Source organism: Carassius auratus, unplaced genomic scaffold, assembly GCF_003368295.1.
Source record: "Carassius auratus strain Wakin unplaced genomic scaffold, ASM336829v1 scaf_tig00217016, whole genome shotgun sequence".
Taxonomy (NCBI): Eukaryota; Metazoa; Chordata; class Actinopteri; order Cypriniformes; family Cyprinidae; genus Carassius; species Carassius auratus.
The window spans coordinates 5371-30629 of record NW_020528853.1 but is presented as its reverse complement, the minus strand read 5'-3'; the positions used below and the strand labels follow the sequence as shown (position 1 = coordinate 30629).

Here is a 25259-nt window from a genome sequence, read left to right as displayed (position 1 = left end):
TTAGACAAGCTCTACTCATCTCCTATGAATAGCCACTGGTAGTCAAGTCTAACTTCAGAGCGTTTGTTTAGGGTTAGCTCCGGTAGTACATAATTGTTGACAAATTCTAGAAAATATGATTCGGGTAATCAGGGTTTGTTGCGTTTAATTACTATAATATGGTGCATTCAAATCCTCCTGGGAATTCATATTTATGAGTTGCAAAGCCGCAATTACGACATCATGTGCATTCAAATATCTTTGAAGCCTTTATATATAATGCTTTATAATAGTATTTTTTAATGCATTGTAATGCACTGTATGATCTCATGACTAACTGTGGTTACAGTTATAATACATGATATCTATGTAAATATTTGCAAACCTGCAAATATTATAATGCATTTTACGAAAAGGTATAATCTGAATACATTTTGAACACTTTATAATGCATTATACATAAATGCATTAATTCTTTTTTTTACTGCAAAATTATGACTAAAGAATTTGCATCAGGTATGTTGCTTTTTATGTTTTTATTCAAATATAATTGTATTGTAATTGAACTTTACTATGGTATTTTATGCATGCAACTAAGATAAAAAATAAATAATTGTATTAATTTGAGCCATTAATGCAGATGCTGCATTCATTGCATCTGACTTGTTTTCTCACTGAAACGATCCCAGCATGGGACTTTTCTCATTTCCCACTCATAATTGTGATTTTTCAGTGGCACTCATGTCCTTTCAACTTATACAGTAAATACGATCTCTCCAACATGATTTGAGTGTACCGTTACTTCCTAGCACGCATTCTTAGCATACATCTTAGCAAGTCACGATCCAAAAACCCTAAAGGATATCCTATACAGTTCATGCATGCCATGCTGTTCTGCACAAGCTCAAAAATGTACATCGCAAACCCCAATCGCTCAACATCCAGAGAGAGTTGGAGAGGTTTTACCACTAAAAACAATCGTTTTCTACCTAGAGTCACTGGTTTCTGCTAACCGGTTGTTCATGATGCCCAAAGCACCGACGCCACCGGAAAAGCCGTTCTGACGTGAACTTCCGCAAACCGTTCTGGGATATCCATTGGCTGACTCCGACAGCTGTTTCTGCATAATGGCCAGCGAGATTTTATTGGATCCCGTCAAGTCCCGCATGGAGATCATCTCACCCGAGAGCCTGCGTCCCTCTGTGTCACTGTCGCAAGGTTTGTCCGAGTCCGGCGTCCGACCGAAGCGTCCGCGTCTGAGGCGCGAGCCGGGCCTGATGGCATTGCGGCGTCCCAAGAAACCGTTGGCTTTGTTGCAGTGCTGGCAGCACAAGCAACTCATTTTCTCCAGCATCCAATTGAGGACCTGCTTGATGACGATGGAGATGACATTGAAGAGCGAATAGATGCAACATACTCCAGTCAAGATGAAGATGAAGTTGGCCAAGCGGTAAAGTCCTTGGTAGCCGTACGCAGCATTCTGGCTGCTCACCAAATCTCCGAAACCAATGGTGCTGAAAGTGACGAAGCAGAAGTACAGCGAGTCCAGATAAGCCCAACCTTCGACTGGAGTGTACATGGCCGACGCGCAGCAGGAGATCACGATGGATGATAAACCCAGAATTAGCATCACGTGGTACACCGAGGGTTTCCAACCGGGCAACGTACTCGCCGCAAAGTCCTGGCAGATCCCCGGCGGGAGGAGACCACTGGTCCGCAGACGGCGCAGACGCACGGCCTTCATCACCACGGCCAGCAGGGTAATGATGCGCTCCAGAAACAAGTTGAAGAACAGGATGGTGGCCGCGCAACCTAACAGACCGTAGAAGATCAAGAAAACCTTTCCAGCTACTGTCACTGGCGTGGTCATCCCGAATCCTGCAGAGAAGAAAACCAAAAGACTTTGTTAGAACATCCTAGTTTTTATTTGCAAGATAAAATGTTTGTTTACATACAGTATATTTATTTGGTAGATTCATGCATCTATTATTAAAAATGTATGAATGAGAATAGTGTTTAAGTCTTTAAACTTTCAGGCAAGTAGTAAATACCAGCTTTAAATTATTTAAATACAAGGGAAGAAACAACACAAGTGTTACTATGACAAATTTGATTCAGTATTATTATTGTTAATTAAAACCATTTTTAAAAACATACACATTTTCGTTACTGAAATAAAAAATAAAATAGCTTTTTATTCAGCTAGTTGCAAAGGCATTTTCATTTTTATTTAATTTGACTTACAGTAGTACAAATAATGAAAACAAAAAAGGTAATAATTACAGAAAACTATATGCAAATATATTTATATTTTTAAAATAACTAATATAAATAATAAAGTTATTAAAACTTTAACTAAAATTAAAAAATAATTATATTAATAATAATAATAGTAATTAATATTCGTTGTGCAAAATACATGTATATAATTATCATTTTAGTGTGAAATGTGATGCATTGTACTATTCTATCATTTATTGTTATTATTATTATTGATATAATTATTTTTCAATGTTTTAGTAACTATATTATTTATATTAGTTATTTAAAAATATTGCATACAGTTTTTTGTAATTATTACTTTTATTTTATTTAGTTTTCATTATTTGACTACTCAGAAATACCATTTCAGGCAAAAGTACCATAATGCATTACTTCCCATAAATAGTAACTAAGTAATGCAATTAGTTACTTTTTTATGACGTAACACAATATTATAATGCATTACTTTTAAAAGTAAGTTCCCAACAGTGCTTAAGGATATAAAGAAAAGTACAGAAAACATTTCACCAGCACTGTAACTAGACATGACTGTGACTGCTGGGTTGCAAAATAAATCGCAGATATCCTCAAAATGTGATTATAACAATGACAGCTGACCTTCAGCAATGCTGCAGTATTCACATCCCGGTGATTAAACTAGCTTGTCTTCGACTGTTCGCTAGAATGGATTTAAAGACCTATATATTAAAGGGGATTTTTTTCTAAAGGATTGTGTCCTTTGAAACACATCAGTATTGAGAGTCTTCTGAATAATTAAAGGATTGCTGGGAGAAAAAGATAAAGCACTTACACATTTGTCATTATAACAAATTACAACGGGAGAATGTGAAAGAGAAACAGCACAATAACCTCTTTCTGCATTTCCTGCAGAAAACAGTTAGAAAAAAAACCCAGCATTAAGATTTCAGGTTTGGTGAACACAAATGTTTCTAGTTAAAAGCTTGTATTAATTGGCTATTTTATGCCAAAGTGTCACCCTGCACTGCTTAACGCAATGCAAGTATGTTTATAGCACAGTAGCGTATTCTTCTATTAATGCAATGGGAATTTGGTTGTTAATCTTCCATTGACTTGCATTACTAGAATGTGCTATAAACATCTTAAAGATATATAGAGCAGCATTGAAGTTATCTACAAAACTGAAAAAAATTGAAGAAATTATTAGAGTAAAAAACAAATAAATAGTTTGAAAAAATATTACTGCTGTACCGTTTGCAAACACTATAAACTATAATAAAAAAAAATCAGCATACATTAATATGAATTAATACAATAAACCATTATGATCTAAACAAGCTGCTAACGATTTTAACATTAACTTGAGGAAATTATTTTATTAACATTAAAATAATATTAATATATTATTAGTAATAGTAATTTCTTATCAAGCTTAATTTAAAAATATCACTTAATTGCTCTTATTTTAGTATCGAGACACTATTATATATATGAATCATTTTTTTTATATAATTGTTATTTATGTATCGATAATTGGAATTTTGATAATTGTCATTTTTATATTTTAAATTTTATATTTTAAATTTATGTTATTTTAGATTGTCAAATTTTCATTTATTTAAGTATATTTTAGTAATGAGTGTTTTTATGTCTATAATTTGTATTCTTTTTTCAGTTTCTATTTTAGGTTTTTTAATAACTAAATGAAAATGTTTCTTTGGAAATTAACTGCAATAAAAATGAAGTTGAATTTTACAATTATTTTATTTTAGTTGATGTTTATATTATTATTATTATTATTATTTTGTGCTTTTATTTAAGTATAAAAACGCTGAATCAGCCTTAGCAAGAGTATGCAATTTTACACAAAAAAAAAAAAGGAAACCAATTCTTTTGACAAGCCCAGAGTGCTATTAAACGTACATCTTTTGTGCCATGCCCATGGAGTGTTAGATAACACTTCAGTCTCAGGAGACACACAAAGAGCAATGCCACAGACTGTGCAGAAACCTATCCAATAAACACTGTGGAAACACAACTGCACATACTATACTACACAACAAAAATGAATGATAACACTAAGCAGAAAAGCGCCCATGTGGCTGATGGCAATACACAACAGGCTCTCCTGAAAACAGCCCATTCGCTCTGTTATATAACAGGGCACAATCAAGCAGTGCTCTTTATAAGACAAAAAGAGAACAGGATCAAATCTAACCTCTCTAATTAATTAACCCCGCTCGTTTTTCCTCTGGCGTGCCGCTGAGATGCTCTTGTTAAGAGGGCACTGAGGTTTCGTCTGCCAAGGGCCACCCAGCTCTCTCTCTCATTAAATTCTCTGTTACCTCAAGCCCTGAAGCATCGATTCTGTGCTGTGATTCAGAGCCGACACTTCAGACTGGATCTCTAGAGACTTTAGGGACAGAGGGAAAGAGAGAGGCAAACACCCAAAATAACCGGCAGGGCTTTAGACAACAGTCTGACAGATCGCCTTTCAGGAGAATTACAACTCAGCATTCATAACTGCTGCATTCTGCTGGAGTGTGTGCAAATGATCAACGCCAACCATTATATTTCATAACCAGTATAAAACAATGTGACAATATGGAAGCAATACACCCCAGTAAAAATAAATAAATAAATAAAAAGCTCCAGAAATGCCATCTGTTTTGAGGTCTACAATCTCTTTTCAGAAAATAAAGCAACTTACAGTTACAAAAACAAATAATGTCAACATTAATCAAAATTCACAACACATTTATTTCCATCAAGTCACCAGAGGATGTTTATAATATCTGCAGAAAGTCATTAGTCCAATCTCATTACTATACCACTCCAGTGCATCAGTTAATGTCTTGTGAAGTGAAAAGCAGTGTTTGTAAGAAACAAATCCATCATTAAGACATTTTAACTTTCAACACCCAAAATATGAGTCCATAATTATATAATAAATAATAAGTGAAAAATCCAAAATCCAACCACATATTTGTTTAGAACTGTTTTGGACTGTTTTCTTAACAGTGCTTGATCTGGGCATATTTCTCTCCTGTTTCAGGCAAGTTGACTTTTTCATTAACGAAAACAGTTAAAAACATCTTAATGGTAGATTTGTTTCTTACAAACACGCAGCTTTTCTCTACACAAGTCATTAATTGATAGACTGGAGTGGTGTGGATTACTTGTGGATTATTGTGATGTTTTTATCAGCTGTTTGGACTCTCATTCTGACGGCACCCATTCACTGCAGAGCATTCATTGGTGAGCAAGTGATGCAATGCTACATTTCTCCAAATCTACTACATCTTTAATGGCCTGGGTGAACTATTCCTTTCACTGCACTACAAATATAATTAGCTTTGTATATATATATATATATATATAAATATATATCACAACATGTATCAGATGGGAAGAAATTTGACTTATATCTTGGAAAATATGTTGCCTGGTCTACAATGATGTTACAGTTTCTGTGCTTGTGTGTCATGCAGTAAGAGTAGTGTGTTCTTAAGAAATTAATAGCATACGAGCGCTTGACTGCGGCAGATGGTTTCAGCTCGTTTCCAAACACAGTGCAGCACGCAGCAATCTTTGCCTCACAATATGCCAGCACAGTCTAGCTATTTAGCACCTCCAGAAAAAAAAAAAAAAAAAACATATACACACCCTGCAAGCACACAGCAACGTCATTGTTTGCATTGACACGTAGCAAGTGTCCTAATTTGACCAATCTGGCACTTTTCCTGCCCTGGACAAAAGCCATTTCAGTTGTCCTGCTGTCTTCAGGGATCTCAAACCGGACACATAAAATACAGAGAGGATGAGGAGGGATGGTGTGTTTTTCCTGTGACGAGCAGGAAATCATTAGTCACCGATTGGAGTGCAGGAGGTCTGCGGAGAACGGGTTCAGGGTGTGATGATGGGAAGGAGGAGCGGAGTAAGAAGTATCTGATGCTTTCCCTACACCATCTGCCCCTCACTCGCCCTGCTACACATCATGTGCCTAATTACTTACGGTTACACAAACACGTGACGCACACCAGCTTGTTTTGGTGATGAAAAGAAACCTGCATTTCAGATTGCATAAAGAACAAAAGAAATAACTTTTAACCCCAACATAAAGGTTTCCTCATATGAGCTAGATTTATGCTAAAACTAGTGCACAATAATTGTCCATATACATAACCAGTACTCAAAAATGGTATAGTCACCTCCAAAAAACTAAATTTAATATAAACTTTAATATTTGACTTTTCAAAATGCAAAATATACATTTAATTGCACTTTATCTGTTTGCATCTGTAGATTTCAACACATACAACAGGTTTTTTCATATATCATTTGCCTGATTTTTTTTTTATTCCTAACATTTTATTCTTAAAAACATGATGATTTTTTTTTACTAGTTGCTGACAGTATTTTCTGATTGAGTTATAAAAAAATAATAATAATAATTATAAAAAACATTTGACTCTAATATGGCAAATAAATAAATAAATAAATAAAGCTATAATTTGTAACCAATGTTCAGTTTTGTCTTCTGGAAATGTATGCATATTAGTTCATATTTAATTTAATAGCATTTTTTAAAACAACATTTATTATTTATTATTATTATTATTAATAATGTAATCAATGAAATGAGGAAGTATGGTGATTTATATTACCGGTAGTTATTTTTTTCTTTATTCACCTGAGGTGTCTTGTCTTAATTTATAGAATTAAACACTCATTTAGAAAGAGTTATACAGCTGTGCAACAAGAGATATTTTGCCAGGAGCTCAAAAATATTCTCAAAACCATTTTAAAATGCTGATTTATGCTAATTCCAATTTTTTTTTTTTCTGTGGTAGCAGATTGGAAAATACCCTACAAGTGAGCATGGAAGCATATTTATTATTTATTGATTTTGCACAATAGTTTTTATGAGAAATTGATATGGTGACTTGTCGTATGTAAGTCATCAGATCAAAACCCACAGCTGTGGATTCAACCGGTCTTTTCACACATAATGGCTATAAATTGACTACAATAACAATAAAATAATGAGCCACAACCGAGCATGACAGAATCCCGAGCGCAGCAATGCGAGAACTGGCAATATAAACAAACAACATGGAGTTATTTCTGCATTGATTTACTCAGAGCAGGAAAAAGAAGATAAAGAAAGCAAAGGTCTAGATGAGGGAGAGCTTAGGGAGACGTGGGCTGGATATGTTTGGCTCAATGCTTTTTCACTGGTTGTTGCTTTTGTTAGTCAGAGACATCGGAGAGATTTCAAACTAGGCATCTGGATCTGTACCTTGCTGTTATCTGGCTGTGATCTGGGGCTCCTTGTCACAGTTATAAATCATGAAAGACTGACAAGCTCTGGGCTTGTAGTGTGCACTTACACTGGCTGGGGCAAAATCTCTCACATACTGTATAAAGCATTTTTGCAATCAAATAAGTATTTATCTCTCACAGAAACAATAAATATCTATCTACCAAAATCACACTATAAATGTGCATAAATAAATAAATAAATAAAACAGAAATTGTATTTTTATTGTTAACTAAAACTAATAAAATTGATATAAAGTTTAAATGAACAATATTAAATGAATACCTTTTTTTATGTTTAAGATTATTAAATTATATTTTTTATACTAAAATATAAATTGAAAACTAAAAATACCAACAAAAAAAATTAACTAAAACTAAAGCTAAAAATAAATATATATTTAAAAAATGACAAAAGCATAAAAAATTACTTCAACCTTAATCTAAAATTTAAATATACAAATATATAAAATAATACCCAAAAATGTGTTTATTTTATACTTAAATATAAAAATAAAAGCTAATACAAAATACTATAAAAGTATATAAATGTGATTAATTAAGCTGGACATAGACTATCTTTTTAAATAATTTTTAATAAGTGAAGTAAACTAAAATTAATTTAAAATTGAAAATAAATCAAAATGGAAATAGAAAAAACAAAAATCACGAAAGCATAAAACAAAAATTACTTCAAAATAAACTAAAATAAAAATATACAGAAAGTATGTTTATTTTATACTGAACATACAAAAATAAAAGATCATTTGAAATTTCAACTATAATTGGATATAAATAAAACTAAAATAAGTCTGACAAACTAACTTTATTAGTATATATATATATATATATATATATATAAGAGAATTAAGTTCCCACAGACAGCTTTGTCCTTGAGATCTCGGTAAGAGTCATAAATATAGCTTTTATACATTTTCAGGATTTCCTTTCTGGAATCTGTGTTTAAATGGTTCTTTGTACTGTGTTCGAAGCCCATACTGTGTTCAAACATGGGCTTTCACACAGCGTTTGGATGGAAAAGCTCACCTGCACCCTGACGAGAGCATACGGTGAAGCTGGTTTTGAACTGATGAAGTCATACAGCGTTCGAACAGTAGAGACCTCGCTGCATTTGCTGGACGAATGGAAGAGCCCAGAATACATTAGAAAAGAGATTCACACTGCATCTGAACCAAAAGCTCACGGTGCAATTCAAAAGAGTGAGGTAAACAGCTTTATCATCTGAATCTGCATTGGTCACAGTCAAAGAAATAGTTCAGCCTAAAGTGAAAATTAGTTGAAAATGTGCTCACTCTTAAGCCATCCAAGATTAGGATGAGTTTGTTTCTTCATCAGATTTGGAGAAATGTAGCATTGCATCACTTGCTCATCAATGAATGCTCTGCAGTGAATGGGTGCCATCAGAATGAAAGTACAAACAGCTGATAAAAACATCACAATAATCCACAAGTAATCCACAGCACTCCAGTCCATCAGTTAACATATTGTAAAGAGAAAAGCTCCATGTTGGAAAGAAAAAAAATCCATCAAGGCACTTTTTAAACTTAAAACTAAAAGTCCATAACACTTTCTTCAATTAAAAAGTTATCTTGTCTGAATCAAGAGAGAAATAAGATGAAGACAAAAAAGTTCTAAACAAATATGTGGATGGATTTTGATGTGAGAAGAAAACAAGAGTAGATGGACTTTTCCACCGCCTTATTATGAATTACAAACATTATGGTTTTGAAGTAAAAACAGCTTATTGACTGATTTGTTTCTTACAAAAACACAGCTTTTCACTTCACATGATATTACTGGAGTATTGTGGATTATTGTGATGATTTTATCAGCTGTTTGGACTCTAATTCTGACGGCACCCATTCACTGAAGAGGTGAGCAAGTGATGCAATGCTACATTTCTCCAAATCTGTTCTGATAAAGAAACATACTCTAATCTTGGATGGCTTGAGGGTGAGAAAATCACTTCTGAGGTGAAAAAACTACAATTCCCATCATTCTATGTGCATAAATGGTTAATTAATGGCCACTCATTATTAACAGGGCATTACAAAGAAGCACAAACACAGAACTGTATGCTTCTTCTTACTTATTGTTGCCGTATTAATCAAGTCAGTCGTCATGAGGCCTGAACACGGTCTGGTTTGTTCGAGTGTCTGTCAGTATTTAATTTTACACAGAGCACTACAGAGGAGAGCTCAACATCCCGTCTGTTCCTTCATTGATTTATAGTTGAGAAACTGAGCAGTGCTGCCTCTCCTTCTGCATTTATTTCCTTATCGACTCAGACTTGTTTTCACAGTCTGCCAAAGAAACTTACAGTTGTTTGTGCAGTATGCCGCGAAAGATTACTCGCGTGCATGACAGATTTTTATACAGTACATCTTAAAAGAATTGCATTTATCTCAGCTGTATTAGTAAGGTTAAGAAGCCCATGTTATTGCAAAAGGTTCATGCCTTTTTAAGCTTATACTGCATGATACAAAATAAATGCATTGCCCTTTCTTTATTTAAGTTTGTGACACAAAGCTCCAGACTGTCTTGTATAGTCTTGCAATGCACAAATTAAGAAATGTAGTAGATCATGCATGTATTTTATGCATACAGACAATTTGAAAACTTTGCATAGCATACTTCAGAAATATATTTTTGTAGTAAAACCATGGTAAATTTTCATAAGGGATGTACTGCCAGGTTAACAAAAAAAAAAATATATATATATAAATATATATATAGTAATAAAGTTACACCTTACACCTTACAAGGACACAAAACTATTAACTGTTTTGAAAATTAACACAGCTTTTTCCCTGTTACTTATATTTTTAATGTGTTTTTGATCAAATAAATGCAGCCTTGGTGAGCAGAAGAGACAACCTTCAAAAACATAATTAAAAATATATATACCGACAACAAACCTTTGAGTGTATTATTATAAGTGTATTAACTATTTAAAATCAGTGGAAAAAATATGTCAAAATATACCTGTATTAAAGACACAATCTATGACATTTTTTATCTAGCATTGCTTTTTTTTGATATTTTAACTCGAAAACACGACAAAAACACTCAATAAGTATATGACTTTTTAAGTATGCTACATGATTTATTAAGAAAAATGTAAACTGGAGATCCATATCATGGTATCCCTAGTGGCCTAGCGTAGTATTACAGCATACAATTGACACATTATGCTTAAAACACATGCGTTTTTTATGAGAAAGTTTCTGCGTACAAGTTGTGCAGAACCTGTTGAAATCTGGTGCACTGAACGGTTGAATTTTGTGAGAGTAGTCTGTGCTTCCCATTCATGTCTGCTTGGCATTTTATATACAAAAATCTGTTTAAACATAGACTCAGCAAAAGTGTACAAAGCGTGGCCCTTTCCCAGAGCAAACACACCTGTCCCTCCGGGCATTTTCTAAAGGCTGAACAAAAGCACTTATATCTGCATAAAATCTTTCATATGACTCAATGAGCACAGCATATAAAACACATCATGCATTAGAGAGCCAATTCCAGTTCATTCATACTCGGATAGCGCTCATGACACACTCCGAATGTCCTGCTCTTTCCCAACAGGAGTGGAGTGCACTCAATCTATGACGCTTTCTGTAAATTAAAAAGAGCTGGAGATATTAGCACAGAGACATGCTTGAGTTCACGTGGAAGTGAAACAGAGAGAGGGAGAGTCTGGAAAAGGTCAAAGCTAATGGCTAAAACCACACATATATAGTTCTTGCATTTAAGAAAAATGTGTCTATCCATCACTAGTTAATTGGTAATATAGATAACCACTGACCCTCTCAGCTGATGTCACAGTGATGCATTTGGCTTTCAGAACTGTTCTTGGGCATCTTAGGATCAGCTACTAACACCAGATGAGATACTTAAAGTGACCTGAAATAGTCTGAGTTAACAACAATAGAAAAATGCATCAATGGTGCTAATGGTTTCACACACTGACAAAAACTATAGTATAGGATTTACTTGGAATTTACACTTAGAAATTGTTAGTAAATGTTATCGTTCACAAATAATTAATAAATAATAATAATAAATAAAAAAACTGCCGGTAACACAATGGACTAAATGTGAAACACGGAAACAGTATAATCCAATAATAAAGTTTTATTTACAATTCATCTCAAAAGCATATTCTGTATAGTCTGTAAAGTTGTAAATACAATATCGCAGTATGTTTTACAAGGAAATACTATTTCAGTTTTTCTACAGGTTATTTTACTTGTCTTTCTTTACAATTATTCATGAAATTTACTAGCAATTTATTTTGTTTCAAAGTAAATCAAACACAGTGTAATATTAACCCACTAGCTTTAAATACAATATCATTTTCCTGGACAAAAACCTGTGCTGCTTAAAGCTGCTTGCAGTGAGGTAATCTAACTGATGCTTGTGCCTTTCTAGATTCGTGCGCAATACAGTGAGCAATTTGTGACGGGTCTGTAGGTCTACCAGCTGAGACTGAAATGAACTTTACACAGTTGAGGTAAAAAATAAATAAAAAGAAAGCTCTTCGATGCTGTGTAGTACAGGCATCTAAATTTACACTGGCACTGGAGGGAACACCATGCCCAGAATCTGAAGAATAATGCTGATGCACTGCAGAGTTCTCAAGCTGCCTCTCCAGACAGTTTTAAATGTGATAAAAAGATAGTCAAAAGTTTCAATAATGCTCAGAACTGCAGGATCTGCAAAGCTCCTCCTGGTCGCTTTAGTAATGACCCGATACCAAATCACAGAACGAGGACAGGTGCAACCCGGCAATAACCACCGTTCAATCAAGGATTCGGTTTTAACAGAAAAATCCACTTAAGTAAAGATTGCAAAAACAAGCCACACACACAAACTCTCTCTCTCTCTCTCTCTCTCTCTCTCTCTCACACACACACACACACACACACACCACTTTTAGCAATGATAGACTACAAGGGCAATGTCATACAGGTTAATAAAAGCACTAAACCCCAGTATAATTGCTTCCTCATTTAGTATAGGTTTGGTTTCTTTTGATTTAAAAGGTAAATGTTTAGTTGCCAAGCTACAATTTCTTCAAAAAAGAGAGTGTGCCAGCTTTCCTGGAAACATTTCACGTGGCAGCATTTCTCATTAAAGTGTAGTTAAAATTACTGACCCCCACAAAAGTATATGTTTTAGAGAAAGTCAAAACTGCTCTCTCTCTGTCTCTCCCTCCCTCTCTCTCTCTCTCTCTCTCTTTCTATTTATATATATATTATTTGTTTAACAGGTTTGTAATTATTGACATGAGAGTGAGTGAATGTTTTTTTTTTTTTTTTAGGTGTACTGTCCCTTTAATGATGGATTGTTGGCTTGTCACTCAGAATATTAGTTTTACAAATATTGACCTTTCCGATCAAACCAATATCTCGGATGCTGATGAGATTTGTGTTTCATTTCAGTTGCTGTGTATTTACATTCAGTGAGGAGGTTTATGAGGTTATCGTGGTCTGTAGATAATGCTGTGACAACAACAATTCTGTGGTTTTACTTAAAGTAATAGCTGTCTGCTTCATGCTGTGCTGTGTGTCATTGATCCTCTGTGTATGCAGACGCCATCCTCAGATGGGAACGCTCTGCATTGAGATTTATTTACAGTCTTTGTGTGTTTGCCAGGGCAGATCACATACATGGATCAAGGGCATGTGAATGGGTGACTTAGGGGATGCAGGCCAGAGATAAATGTAGAATTGGGATGGGCGGCTTTTCCTGACACTGATTTGTCACTGCGTGGGTTTTTGTGTTTATCTCAACTGCTCTGTGGCTATAAATGCAAAGATCACTCTAAAGATTATGAGTTGTGTAGTGCAAATCATTAGTGATGTTTGCAAAAACAACCTAGCAATCACATAATAATGACTTTATAACTAAAAACCACAGCTACTGCATACATTATTGTGGCAGGATTTGAAAAGGCAAACCAATCACAATCACATTACTTTTACACATTTAAATCTAGCTAATCTTAATATTTCACTGACGACCAGCTTCAGTTCAGCATTACAGATTAGCAGGAATTATGATGCATAAAAGCAACTGTTTACGAATCATTCTTGGCCACGGTGCAAGCTTAAATCCTCTTATTTAAATAGTTTAAAGTTGAATCTATATACTCAGACACTATAATGGAATATATCTGCAAACAAAAGTCATTCTTGCGACACTATTAAAAATAAACAATCCAAAAAGGGCTTTTTTTATTTTTATTTTTGTCCTGAACAGTTCTTAACAGAACTTTTTTTTTTCTTAGTGTGAAGAACATTTTACAAATCGAAAGAATTTTTTTCCACTATAAAAAAAAAACCTTTTGTGGAATGGAAAAGTCCAATGAAAATTAAAATTTCTTCATGGAATCATCAATGGAAATAAAGAATCTTTATTTTAAACAGTGTCTATTACAGACCGTTTAAAAAGTCAATTCAGTTCCAAACAATTTTACAAACATATATCTACATACAAAAGAACATAAAACATAAATGAACATAAAGCAGCATACAGAGGGGTGAAAGCATCACAACAGTCTCATGACCTTTAGCTTTATGATGCTTGTGTCCTTTTCATGCAGAATTAATGCTCAGAATGACTAAAACACATGATAAACGATACGAGAATCTTCAGTATTTCCAGAAAATAGCGTAAGAATGCCTTAATTTTTCAAAAAATAAAAAGTGAAATGATTCTCTATATTATAGTAATTGCCATTAAAATGACATTAAAACAATATATAACCCAGCCATAAGATCCACCCAACCAGAATGAACCTAAGTAAATAACAAATATTAATCAAACTATTAAAAAAAACGTAATCACATTCTGTCTGGTCTCGCCTCAGCTGTTGAGAACAGCACACACACCTTTTTTGTGGCTGCATGCCCTCTTCCATTTTTAACTTTGACATTTTCCAGCCCTCTGTTTTTACAGAGCAACCCAAGAGATCAGAGAGAGAGAGAGAGAGAGAGAGAGAGGACTCTCGGAGTATCATGTTATCATTCTACTAGTGCTATTTTTGCAGCATGCTGCATGTTTATTATGTACAATATGCACATTTTCTATGCATGGAATACCTGGATGATATTCAAATGCAGATATTGGAAAGTGTGAACTAGAATAGTTTGCAAGAGACGTTTAACGTCACAGACAATCTCTGTAATCCCATTTAGCCACTTGTATTAAGTAAAAGCCTTTAAAAAAAAATCACAAATTAGATATTGCTGATGTATTTAATGTTGTGGAATAAATTACATCATCAAAATTATCTTGAGCTTGTTTTCACCGATCTTATTTCAGGACGAAAACACATTGACTTCAGGACGATTAAACTGAAGTTCAAACTCGCAGATGGTCAAATATTTTGAGATGATAACAAGATGTACAAACTAAGACTTTTAAGTGCCTTAAACATCACAGTCCATATCTTACAGTTTTAATCTCTCAAAACATGTGCATGTCACATTCACCTCAAAATCAAAGGAATAAAATTAGAAATCATTGTTAGAATCATAAATACTGTGCAAAAAATAATAATAATAATTTTAGGACAAAATATGATTTTGACATTTTGAAAAAATTTCTTTTTTAAATTAAAGTTGCCCCAAATTTTCATTATTGTAATGCAAGCAGAAACGTATTTTAAATTAATTTAATTGCATTATATTCACATGATTCAGATCATTTTACCATTGCCTTTTGTAATTCTTCTAGTTCTGTAATGACTAATGAATCAGAAGTCTTGCGCATTCACAGAAAATAGCTTACTTCTGGGTTCCACAATAAAGTGAATACAGTACACTGTAAACTACTACTAAAAAAAATAGCCGCCGTGAAGCTTGGTAACTACATTGGCCCTTCTGAATGAAACGCTGCATTTCATTGACCCAGATGATATTTTAATGGATAACACTTGCAAATCATTGTATCATAATTCTCTGACCTGCAATGTGAAGTCTGTCAGTGCAAACAGCATGTGATGGAACACAATGAGATTGAAGGAGAGAGAGCGTGATAAGAGGGACGGGGAAAAGAGGCAATCCATTCCTCTGCATTAGCCAAGCAGGTTATATTGCTAGATGAGTCTGAGGAGGAAGAGAATATCACTGAGGAGACAATGATGCATGATCCAATCAAACACGCAGCTCACTGAGGAGTAACCGGAGCCAACTGCACTGATTACTACGACACGGGAGAGAGCGATGAGAGAAAGACGAGTCTGCAATGGGGATCCCCGAGGTTTACTCACACAACTGTCTGTTTGACCTACGTCAGCCGGCTTTAAAGGAGAAGATCACCCCCCAATAAAAACAACATCAGGACATTATTTACTCATGCAGTAACAAAAAAAACAGTTTCTGTCCATTTGGATTGCATAGTTCAAAATAAAGAAATAAACCTGTTATAAATAAAAATGTTATATAAATGAAAGAGGTCAGATTTCTGTAATAGCACTTATAAAGTGAAGTTTTAAATATAAAAACGATTTTATATTTATATTCAATAAATCCAATTTGTAAAATTATCATACGTTTTAACTATCGGTAATTGAAAATTGTTTGTTTCACCAACCTACTAAACTTAATGCAATGCTTATTTATCAGTCATAAATGAAACAGCTATTATAGGTATGATTATGAAAATAAAAAAAACCTTGGCATAGTTAATAAACTATTTGAATCTATTTTTACTTTATTTAAATAATTGTATTTAGAAAATGCATATAATCAAATATATATATATATATATATATATATATATATATATATATATATATATATATATATATATATATATTCATATAATATATTATAAAATAAACAATTATTATTATTTTTAGTAGTAGTATTAATATAAAATAATAATTATTATTATTGTTGCATTACTCTACAAAATATCAAACTAAGTGTCATTATTAAATATTTGCACCTATTTGATTTTATTTAAATCATATTTTCCAAATTCATTTATTCATTTTGCTTAGAATCAGCATAAATTCATGTTCATTGTGAAATCAATTACATTTATTCAGTTAAAGAGGATGAATATGTTTAAAATATGGCTAGCTGTCTTTTTCTGTGGAACACAAAAAGGATTGTAAAGTCCGAAAACACAAAGTGTGTACAAAAGAAAAAGCAACATGATATATTCTTAAAAGGCAACATTAATGGGTAAAACCAGAAGAAACACGCTTCAGCTTGTGGAGTCGATGGTGGTGGTCTCTCCTGAGAGTCTCCAGAAATCAGTTTCTGTTCAGACAGGTGTGTAATAGTCTGAGCTCACATGAATACTGTACGCACTTCTATTCTATCAGCGTCCTCCAAACAAACCTAATAGCTCCGTCGCAACACAGGTCAAAAGGAGGCGATGGCCAGATCTAGATTCATTTAAACCTGCTTCGTCAACTCGTTTTCAGCTTTTTGCCCACGTCTTTTGACATTTACACTGAGAAAATGTTCCAACTTTGCCAATTTTAAATCAGGCCAAAAAATCTCCTTTTGTTCCAATGGGGAATAAAAATCATAACCGAGTTCTTCTTTAAAATCTCAATTGTTCCCACGTGACAGTAAGATTAAGTGAAGAGCTTCAGCCAAAGTTCAGACATAGATGTTTCTTTTAAAGAAAAAGACTCACATGTTTCTCCCCAGCAATATCTTAAACAGTGCTCATTTGCTAAAGTTGATATGTATATTAAACATAATGAAGAACTCTTTATATATCTCCTGAGCAATACAGTTCTCCTCCAGAAGCCTGCAAAGCCAAGATTGGCAGTATACACTGCAGACTGCAGTCGCAATGATAACTCATCATTCAGACATCTCTAAAACATTACACTGAAATGTACAATACAAATTACTTGACTCAGCCGTGTCTATTTATGTTTCTCCTAAGGTATTTTATGAGCAACATCTGAGACAAATTTGATTCTTATATGCAACATGACGTCCAACATCCAATGCTTTCATTCTCAGGCTGTTCTCAAAATAAACTACAGTAAATGTCTTACAAAACTAGGGGGTTTCAAACGGTGCACGGGAGATCTAGAGAAAAGTTTAGATAAAAACAGAGTAAAAATGTGAAAAGAAGATTGAAATTAAAATAATAATAAAAAAATGAAGGAGAAATTATTTTTATGGAACCTCACAGCATTTATTATAAAAGATATATCTGTGCACATTTTTTTTAGTTCATATGCCCTCGTAATCCTATTTAGATGATGTGTGCACCAGTGTAATATAGCAATTAACAAACTAGAACAATCCAATCAATCCCTGATGGACAAAAAAATCAAGTTCTGCCATGCATTTTTTTTTTTTCATTTGAGAAACCATTTCACTTGGTAATACGTCACAATAGGGAAGAAATTTTGATTGCAATTTTAGTTTAATCTCGACTTTAAATAAGCAATGCATCTATCAGTACAGAAAAAAAGATGTAATAATCTAATGAAACTAGAAACTAAATATTTTCCAAATTATATTTAACACATTTTTGTAATATTGATTTTTCACTAGTTAAACTGGTATACTATTTGAGGAAAATTTGAGATAATTTTAGGTCGATCCATGGTTATATAAAACCCCTGTACTAGACTACACTTGATCTATAATTATCAAGCTCCGCATACTGCATAAAGGCTGCACCCTTAATTAAATAAATGCAAACGTAAACAATGTTTGTGATTCATAAAGTGGTTCTATTTATAGTAAACCTGTTCAAGCGCTGAGCAGGATTCTCAGTTGTTAGCGTCTGGCCACTAATGAAGCTCTCCTGTCTTGCTGATATGAGAGATGATGAGTGATGGTTGTAGCCGGCAGAAACATCTCCAGAGCTCTGCATCAGACCATTTCTGAGAGCATGTTACTAACCGCCTGTCTTAAACAGAGTTTCCTCTCACCTTGAGCTGAAGCCGCTCTGCTTCTGCGATCCTGCTTGACTAATAATATATATATATATATATATATATATATATATATATATATATATATATATATATATATATATATATATATATATATATATATATATATATATATATATATATATATATATATATAACACTTCTACTAACAGACTATGAGAAATTGAATTAACAAAGTGGTTATTCTGTTTGATTTAAATGATGCATCTTAAACTTTTATTGATCAACATGCTTCTAGTTTTCTTTTGTGGTGCATACTAGTATTCATGTTAAGTATATACAGGTGCTGGTCATATAATTAGAATATCATCAAAAAAAAAAATTTCACTAATTCTATTCAAAAAGTGAAACTTGTATATTAAATTCATTCATTACACACAGACTGATATATTTCAAATTTGTATTTAATTTAATGTTAATGATTATTACTGACAACTTATGAGAACTTATTAGGAAAATCCCTAATTCAATATTTTTTTTTCATTCTATCTGTTTTCTTTTTATTTATTATATTATTTAAAATCCCATGCTACATGTACTGTGTTAACCTAACTGAGACTTGTTTTAGCATTTATATATCATTGCTCTTTTTGTTGTTTTTGATTGCTTCCACTGTCTTCATTTGTAAGTCGCTTTGGATAAAAGCGTCTGCTAAATGAATCAATGTAAATGTAAATGTAGTATCTCAGAAAATTTGAATATAACTTAAGACCAATACAAAGAAAGGATTTTTAGAAATCTTGTATGAAAGTATGAACATGAAAATGATGAGCATGTACAACACTCAATACTTAGTTGCGGCTCCTTTTGTCTGAATGACTGCAGCAATGCGGCGTGGCATGGAGTCGATCCGTCTGTGGCACTGCTCAGGTGTTATGAGAGCTCAGGTTACTCTGATAGTGGCCTTCAGCTCTTCTGCATTCTTGGGTCTGACATATCACATCTTCCTCTTCACAATACCCCATATATTCTCTATGGGGTTAAGGTCAGGCGAGTTTGCTGGCCAATTAAGAACAGGGATACCATGGTCCTTAAACCAGGTGCTGGTAGCTTTAGCACTGTGTGCATGCAGGTGCCAAGTCGTGCTGGAAAATAAAATCTGCATCTCCATAAAGTTGGTCAGCAGCAGGAAGCATGAAGTGCTCTAAAACTTCCTGGCATACGGCTGCGTTGACCTTGGACCTCAGAAAACACAGTGGACCAACACCAGCAGATGACATGGCCCCACAAACCATCACTGACTGTGGAAACTTTACACTGGACCTCAAGAAACATGGATTGTGTGCCTCTCCTCTCTTCCTCCAGAATCTGGGACCCTGATATTCAAAGGAAATGCTAAATTTACTTACTCATCAGAGAACGTAACATTGGACTACTCCGCAGCAGTCCAGTCCTTTTCGAAGCGAGACGCTGCTGAAACCCATGTCTTGCATAAGTCTGTGCGTAGTGGTTCAGTCCACTCTTTGTGAATCTCCCCCAAATTTATGAATGGGTTTTGTTTCACAATCCTCTCCAGTGTGCAGTTATCACTATTGCTTGTACACTTTTTTTCTACCACATCTTTTCCTTCCCTTCACCTCTCTATTAATGTGCTTGGACACAGAGCTTTGTTAACAGCCAGCCTCTTTTGCAATGACCTTTTGTGTCTTGCCCTCCTTGTCCAAGGTGTCAATGGTCGTCTTTTGGACAACTGTCAAGTCAGCAGTCTTCCCCATGATTGTGTAGCCTACAGAACTAGACTGAGAGATCATTTATAGGCTTTGCAGGTGTTTTGAGTTAATTAGCTGATTAGAGTGTGGCACCAGGTGTCTTCAATATTGAACCTTTTCACAATATTCTAATTTTCTGAGAAACTGAATTTGGCATTTTCCTTAGTTGTCAGTTATAATCATCAGAATTAAAATAAATAAATATTTGAAATATATCAGTCTGGGTGTAATGAATCAATATAATATACAAGTTTCACTTTTTGAATGGAATTAGTGAAATAAATCAACTTTTTGATGATATTTTAATTATATGACCAGCACCTGTATATAGTATACATTTTAAAAGTCTGCTCTTCCCCATGTACTTATGTTAAGAAATTTGGGGTACGTTTTTATTCAGCATGCATGCATGAAATTGAATGAGAGTAAAGACATTTATAATGTTATATAAATGCTGTTCTTTTGAATTATCTAATTTTCAAATAATCATGAAGAATAAAATCAATCATGGTTTCCTTTTAATACTTTTTTAATGTTCAAAAACATTACAAAATCGTAGACGATCTCATACTTTTGAACAGTACTGCACATAATGCATGAACCATGTACTAAATGGATTAAAACAGTGATTAACTGGCAAATAAATGGTTCCCTATAATAATGTCTCACTGTGTGTGAAATGGCAGGTGTTTGGCTTAGATGAAGAGTAAGTGCCCGCGTCATGCCTAGAAAACCCCCGTCATGATAAAGACTGAGCACCTCACATTTACTGACTTTGAAGCTCTTCTGGAGGCGGGAGGTAAATAGAGACTTCACACTGAGATTAAAGGTATGTTGGAGACTGAGATGGAAATAGAATCCACAAAACACACATTAATTTAAGCTTAGCTGCTAAATAAAGTATGATTATACTTGCTAGACTGTGTTGCCTTTTAGAAGCCCCACAGAGGGTTCTGCCTGCGAGAATGTACTGTAAATCAACCACATTTGTTTTACACGGCATTTAGAGAATAAATAGTAGTTACAATAAAGCTTTGTTTAAAATAAAAAAAGATCGGTCAAGCATTATACTTAAAATCTTTGGTACTTTTTTTTTTTTTTTTTTTTTGAGTTTTTGCTGTATAGGAAATTACTTACTAAACATCTTTAGTTGACACATAAGAAAGGAACTCATCAAGTTTGGAACGGATGAGTAAATGAGCAAATTCATATTTAAGGAGCTTATTTTAAAGTCTCCGTAATTAATTATAGTTAAGTGTTCAGAATCTCAATAGCATTCAGGGTTTGCCAAGCGTGGATGTGCATGTCTCAGACAGCTTCATCATCTCACTGTCTGGAGTGTAAACATCTGTAAACCACTGCCTGCTGGGACGAAATATCAGAGGAACACAGACTGACATGCTTTTGAGCCAGGGAGAGTAGCATTCAAACCTGACAGAGAATGGCCTCGCTGTCAGTCTACACCCTATTTTTCATTTGTGGAGGCGGTCAACGGCTATCTGTAGAGCATCTGAGGTTGCGTGAAGCTGCTTCAGTGAAAGTACTGCTGAATATATTACTCAGGACTACAAAGTGCACGGCTATTGATTACTCACTGCAGATGGAAAGTGTAAAACAGGAGCCAAGGTCCGTAGGAAGCAAATATACACAATAACCAGAGGGCCGCCTCGGAGGGATACTTGCTCTTTAGTGACCTATAACAGGGTAAATGTTATCCAGGACATGTGGGCATCAGCACATTTGGTTTTTGGGACATGAGCCCCACAGCAAACTGCAAGCTTTAGGCTTGGTCCTGAATGCAGAAGTCCAGCAGGGAGTTGGCTTGGCTTTGCTTGGCTTAGCCGCAGCCTGGTACCGGTGAGAGAGTCAACACTAGAGGGTGTTTATTGGTCTTCAGAGGACTTATGCTGGGCAAATGCCAATGGAAAAGTGAAGTCTCTGCAGAGAGCAAGGAAATGTTGCCTCGGCAAGGCAAAAGTGCACTGTGAGTTTCTATGAAAGGTCAGGGAATCAAGCAAGGTGCCAGAGGCTATTGCTGATAAAAATAAATCAGCACATGTATTGCTGCTGTACTACTTTGCATTTATAAGCCCAGTAGTAAATAGTGGTAAATAGTGCTGCAAAAGCAAACTGGACGAGGCAAACCTATAAAAACACACACATAAATAGATACAGATTGCATTTTATATCTATCTTTGGGGAAACCTTTTATGTGCAGGGTTTTAGACATAGTAACTGAGTGAAATACGAGTGGATTGCAGCTCTTAAAGAGATAGTTCACCCCAAAAATAATACAAAACCAATTGTTCTCACATGTCTTTTGAATAAAATGAAAGAAGACAGTGATTTATACTGCCAAGCTCTAAAGGGAAAAACAAAAGCACTATAAGTATTCCATATTATTTGCATCCTAAGTCCTCTAAAGTCACACAACAGCTTTAAATGAATTAAAGACTAAACAAATCATATTGATAATATTACTACTATATGCAAGAGTTCTCACGTATAATTAACATATATGCATATTTGTATATTCAATTTTGGTCTATCAGGACTTATAAGGTTTGAAACCTAAAAGCACAAAGGAGATTTTGAAACGATTTTCAGGCAACGAGTTTCGACAGCTCTCGTTTTCCTCAAATTTTGTAGTACCTTTGCAATCAACTGAAGAAACAAAGCCATACTCACAGTACCCAGCTAAAAACAAAAAACAAATAGAACTAAAAAATTAGAACGTTTTGCCAACACTCCTATTAGGTTATGAAAACATTATTTCTAAATGTTCTATGAACATTCAAAATGACCAGAATTTTTTTATTTTTATTATATGCTAATGGAATGTTGCATTTCATCATTTTGCAAACACTGCAACATTAGTTTTGAATTTTCTAAAACAAGTACTAAAATTGTTTTAAAAATTTTTAAAACATTAGTCGAATGTCAAACTAAACTATTTCAGGAAAAAAAAACAATTCCATAAATAATTCCATTAAACATTAAAATAATAATGTTTTGAGAACACGATTAAAGACCAAAGTCCTATTAATGTCACTGGAACAGAACGTTAGCCAAAGTTTTGACAACATGAGAACATTCTCTGTTAGTAATGCACTAATTACTGCAGAAACTACATGAGCAAAAAGTATACTACTGTATCTTTTAAGAAAAGCACTGGAATCATATTATAGTAGACCATGGATATTAATAATCAAGAATAGTTATTCCCACAAAAGAAAATCCTGCATTTGGTAACTTACCAATAGTAGACACCACTGTCCCAACAAAATAAAACGCCCCTGTAAAATCCCATCTGGGTCGAAGGGCATCGACCCGAACTCCAGCAGCAATCGCAGCCTCGTACTCTTTCAGGAAAGCGCCCAGATCTTGTAAGCTGATATTGAACGTATCGCTAAAGTTCAGGAGAGTCCGGTTCCAGCGCCGGTGTGCTCGCAGCTCAGACGGCCTCTCGATGGCGGAAAACACCGCAGCGCCACACAGCAGGTACACGATGATGAGCACGGCGAGCAACAGAAAGCGCCCATTGTCTTCGTTAATGTGAAGGGAGCGGCAGCAATGCAGTCGCTGCGCCGGCATCATCCAGATTTCAGCACCACGGGCGCAGTGGACAGCGACCAATGCAATGACATGGACCCTCTAGAGCTGCGCCTTCAGGACAATCCAAGACCTCCTGAGATCATGCTAATAATGGGATAATACGTATCAAACACAGCAGAGAAGTTTTACATGAGATAATGACTTCTTTTAATACACTTACCAGCTCACTTGATCCATTTCTCATTATCAAAGGCAGGGATCCTCTCGAGCTGCTGCTTTGGAAACTCCGCTCTTCAAGGATATTGCACGTTAACAATAGGATCATTTGCATTAAACAGGCAAGATACGAGAAAGAACTGATTTAGGACTTCAATAAATTTCTCCTTTCTGTTTTAGAAAACTCAATATGTTGATTATTAACGTCAATTACGTATTTACTTGTAAACTGTCACTTTCAAAATAACCTACCCAAATCCTTCAAGTTTTTTTTAAGGTAAATGTCTTTTAAAACACAACTTGTGGATCCGCTTTAGTAGATTTAGTTCCTTAAATAGCAAGACTCACCCTCGTGCTCAATAAAGTAGTTCTCCGTCCATCTCCGTCTCCATCGCATTGATTGTTTATCCGCATAAATCCACCTATAAAGTGTTCAGATGCACGCTAAAATCCTTTGAATTTCCAAAGGCTCCTGGTTGTGTTATATTTCTGGGATGCAGCAGTGTGTCCTCCTGCTTTTCCATGTTGCGGGTGAAGCATCCAGCTCTTCCTTTGGGTCGCTGCGCCAAATCTCTCGTCCCGTGAATCACATTAATTTAAGCTTCAGTGACAGATACAGCGGGCTAAATGCAACCATTGCAACCACAATGGTCCTTAATCAAATTTAAATTTAAAATATGAAATCCACAGCTAGTGTTCGTTTAAAAAATAAATTAATAATTAAAGATGTATTTTTACACTTAAGTGCTTTTAATATTCAACCCCCCTCTTTTCCACCCTACGCCTTTCATTCGAGCAGCAAACAGCCTATTCTGTTTTATTTCGTCTCTGTTTTGGCTCGTAAATTTGTTGTTTTGGAGGGAAACGCGAAGATGTTGAATCGAAGAGCGCGCGGGACACTTTTTCACGCTCTTTTTCTCTCGAAATCCTAAGGAACCGCCAAAACCATCAGCCTTGAAGAGAAACGTGTCGACAATAACGTGACAAATGTGGTAAATGTTGCTTCCATTCCCTAGTAAGTCCATTTCGCGCACGCGTTGGCACAGACTCCCCAGGAATCAGGAGGAAACGATGCGGCACGCGTTTCTAGAACTACTACACTATTAGAGCTGCTCGAGCGCACCACGGTTACAGCAAGAGGTGGGGCTGGGGTTTTTTTCTGAAAATTAATCGATGGCATAATTACCTGTGTCCAGCATTGCCCCAGTCCTGACGCAGTAATGGATGAGCCTGACTGCAATGCAATGGCTGGCATGTTTAAAATCCAG

At 34.8% G+C, this 25259-nt stretch overlaps 1 protein-coding gene across 1 annotated transcript; it reads right to left on the bottom strand.

Moving 5' to 3' along the window:
- Positions 1 to 473: 473 nt before the first annotated feature.
- LOC113099700 (potassium channel subfamily K member 12-like) lies at positions 474 to 24760 on the bottom strand. The gene is made up of 4 exons (XM_026264627.1): positions 24340 to 24760; positions 23996 to 24066; positions 23478 to 23919; positions 474 to 1857 (listed from the first exon to the last, which is right to left on the bottom strand). The coding sequence occupies exons 3-4, from the start codon at positions 23815 to 23817 to the stop codon at positions 965 to 967; spliced, it is 1233 nt and encodes a 410-aa protein (XP_026120412.1). The 5' UTR covers positions 23818 to 23919; positions 23996 to 24066; positions 24340 to 24760; the 3' UTR covers positions 474 to 964.
- Positions 24761 to 25259: the final 499 nt, after the last annotated feature.

Excerpts from the sequence above, each read along its gene's own strand:
- LOC113099700 (XM_026264627.1), bottom strand. The coding sequence starts at position 23,817 with ATGATGCCGGCGCAGCGACTGCATTGCTGCCGCTCCCTTCACATTAAC. Across the intron at positions 1,858-23,477 it reads GACAGTGGTGTCTACTATTG|GATTCGGGATGACCACGCCA; the intron begins GTAAGTTACCAA and ends TCTTCTCTGCAG.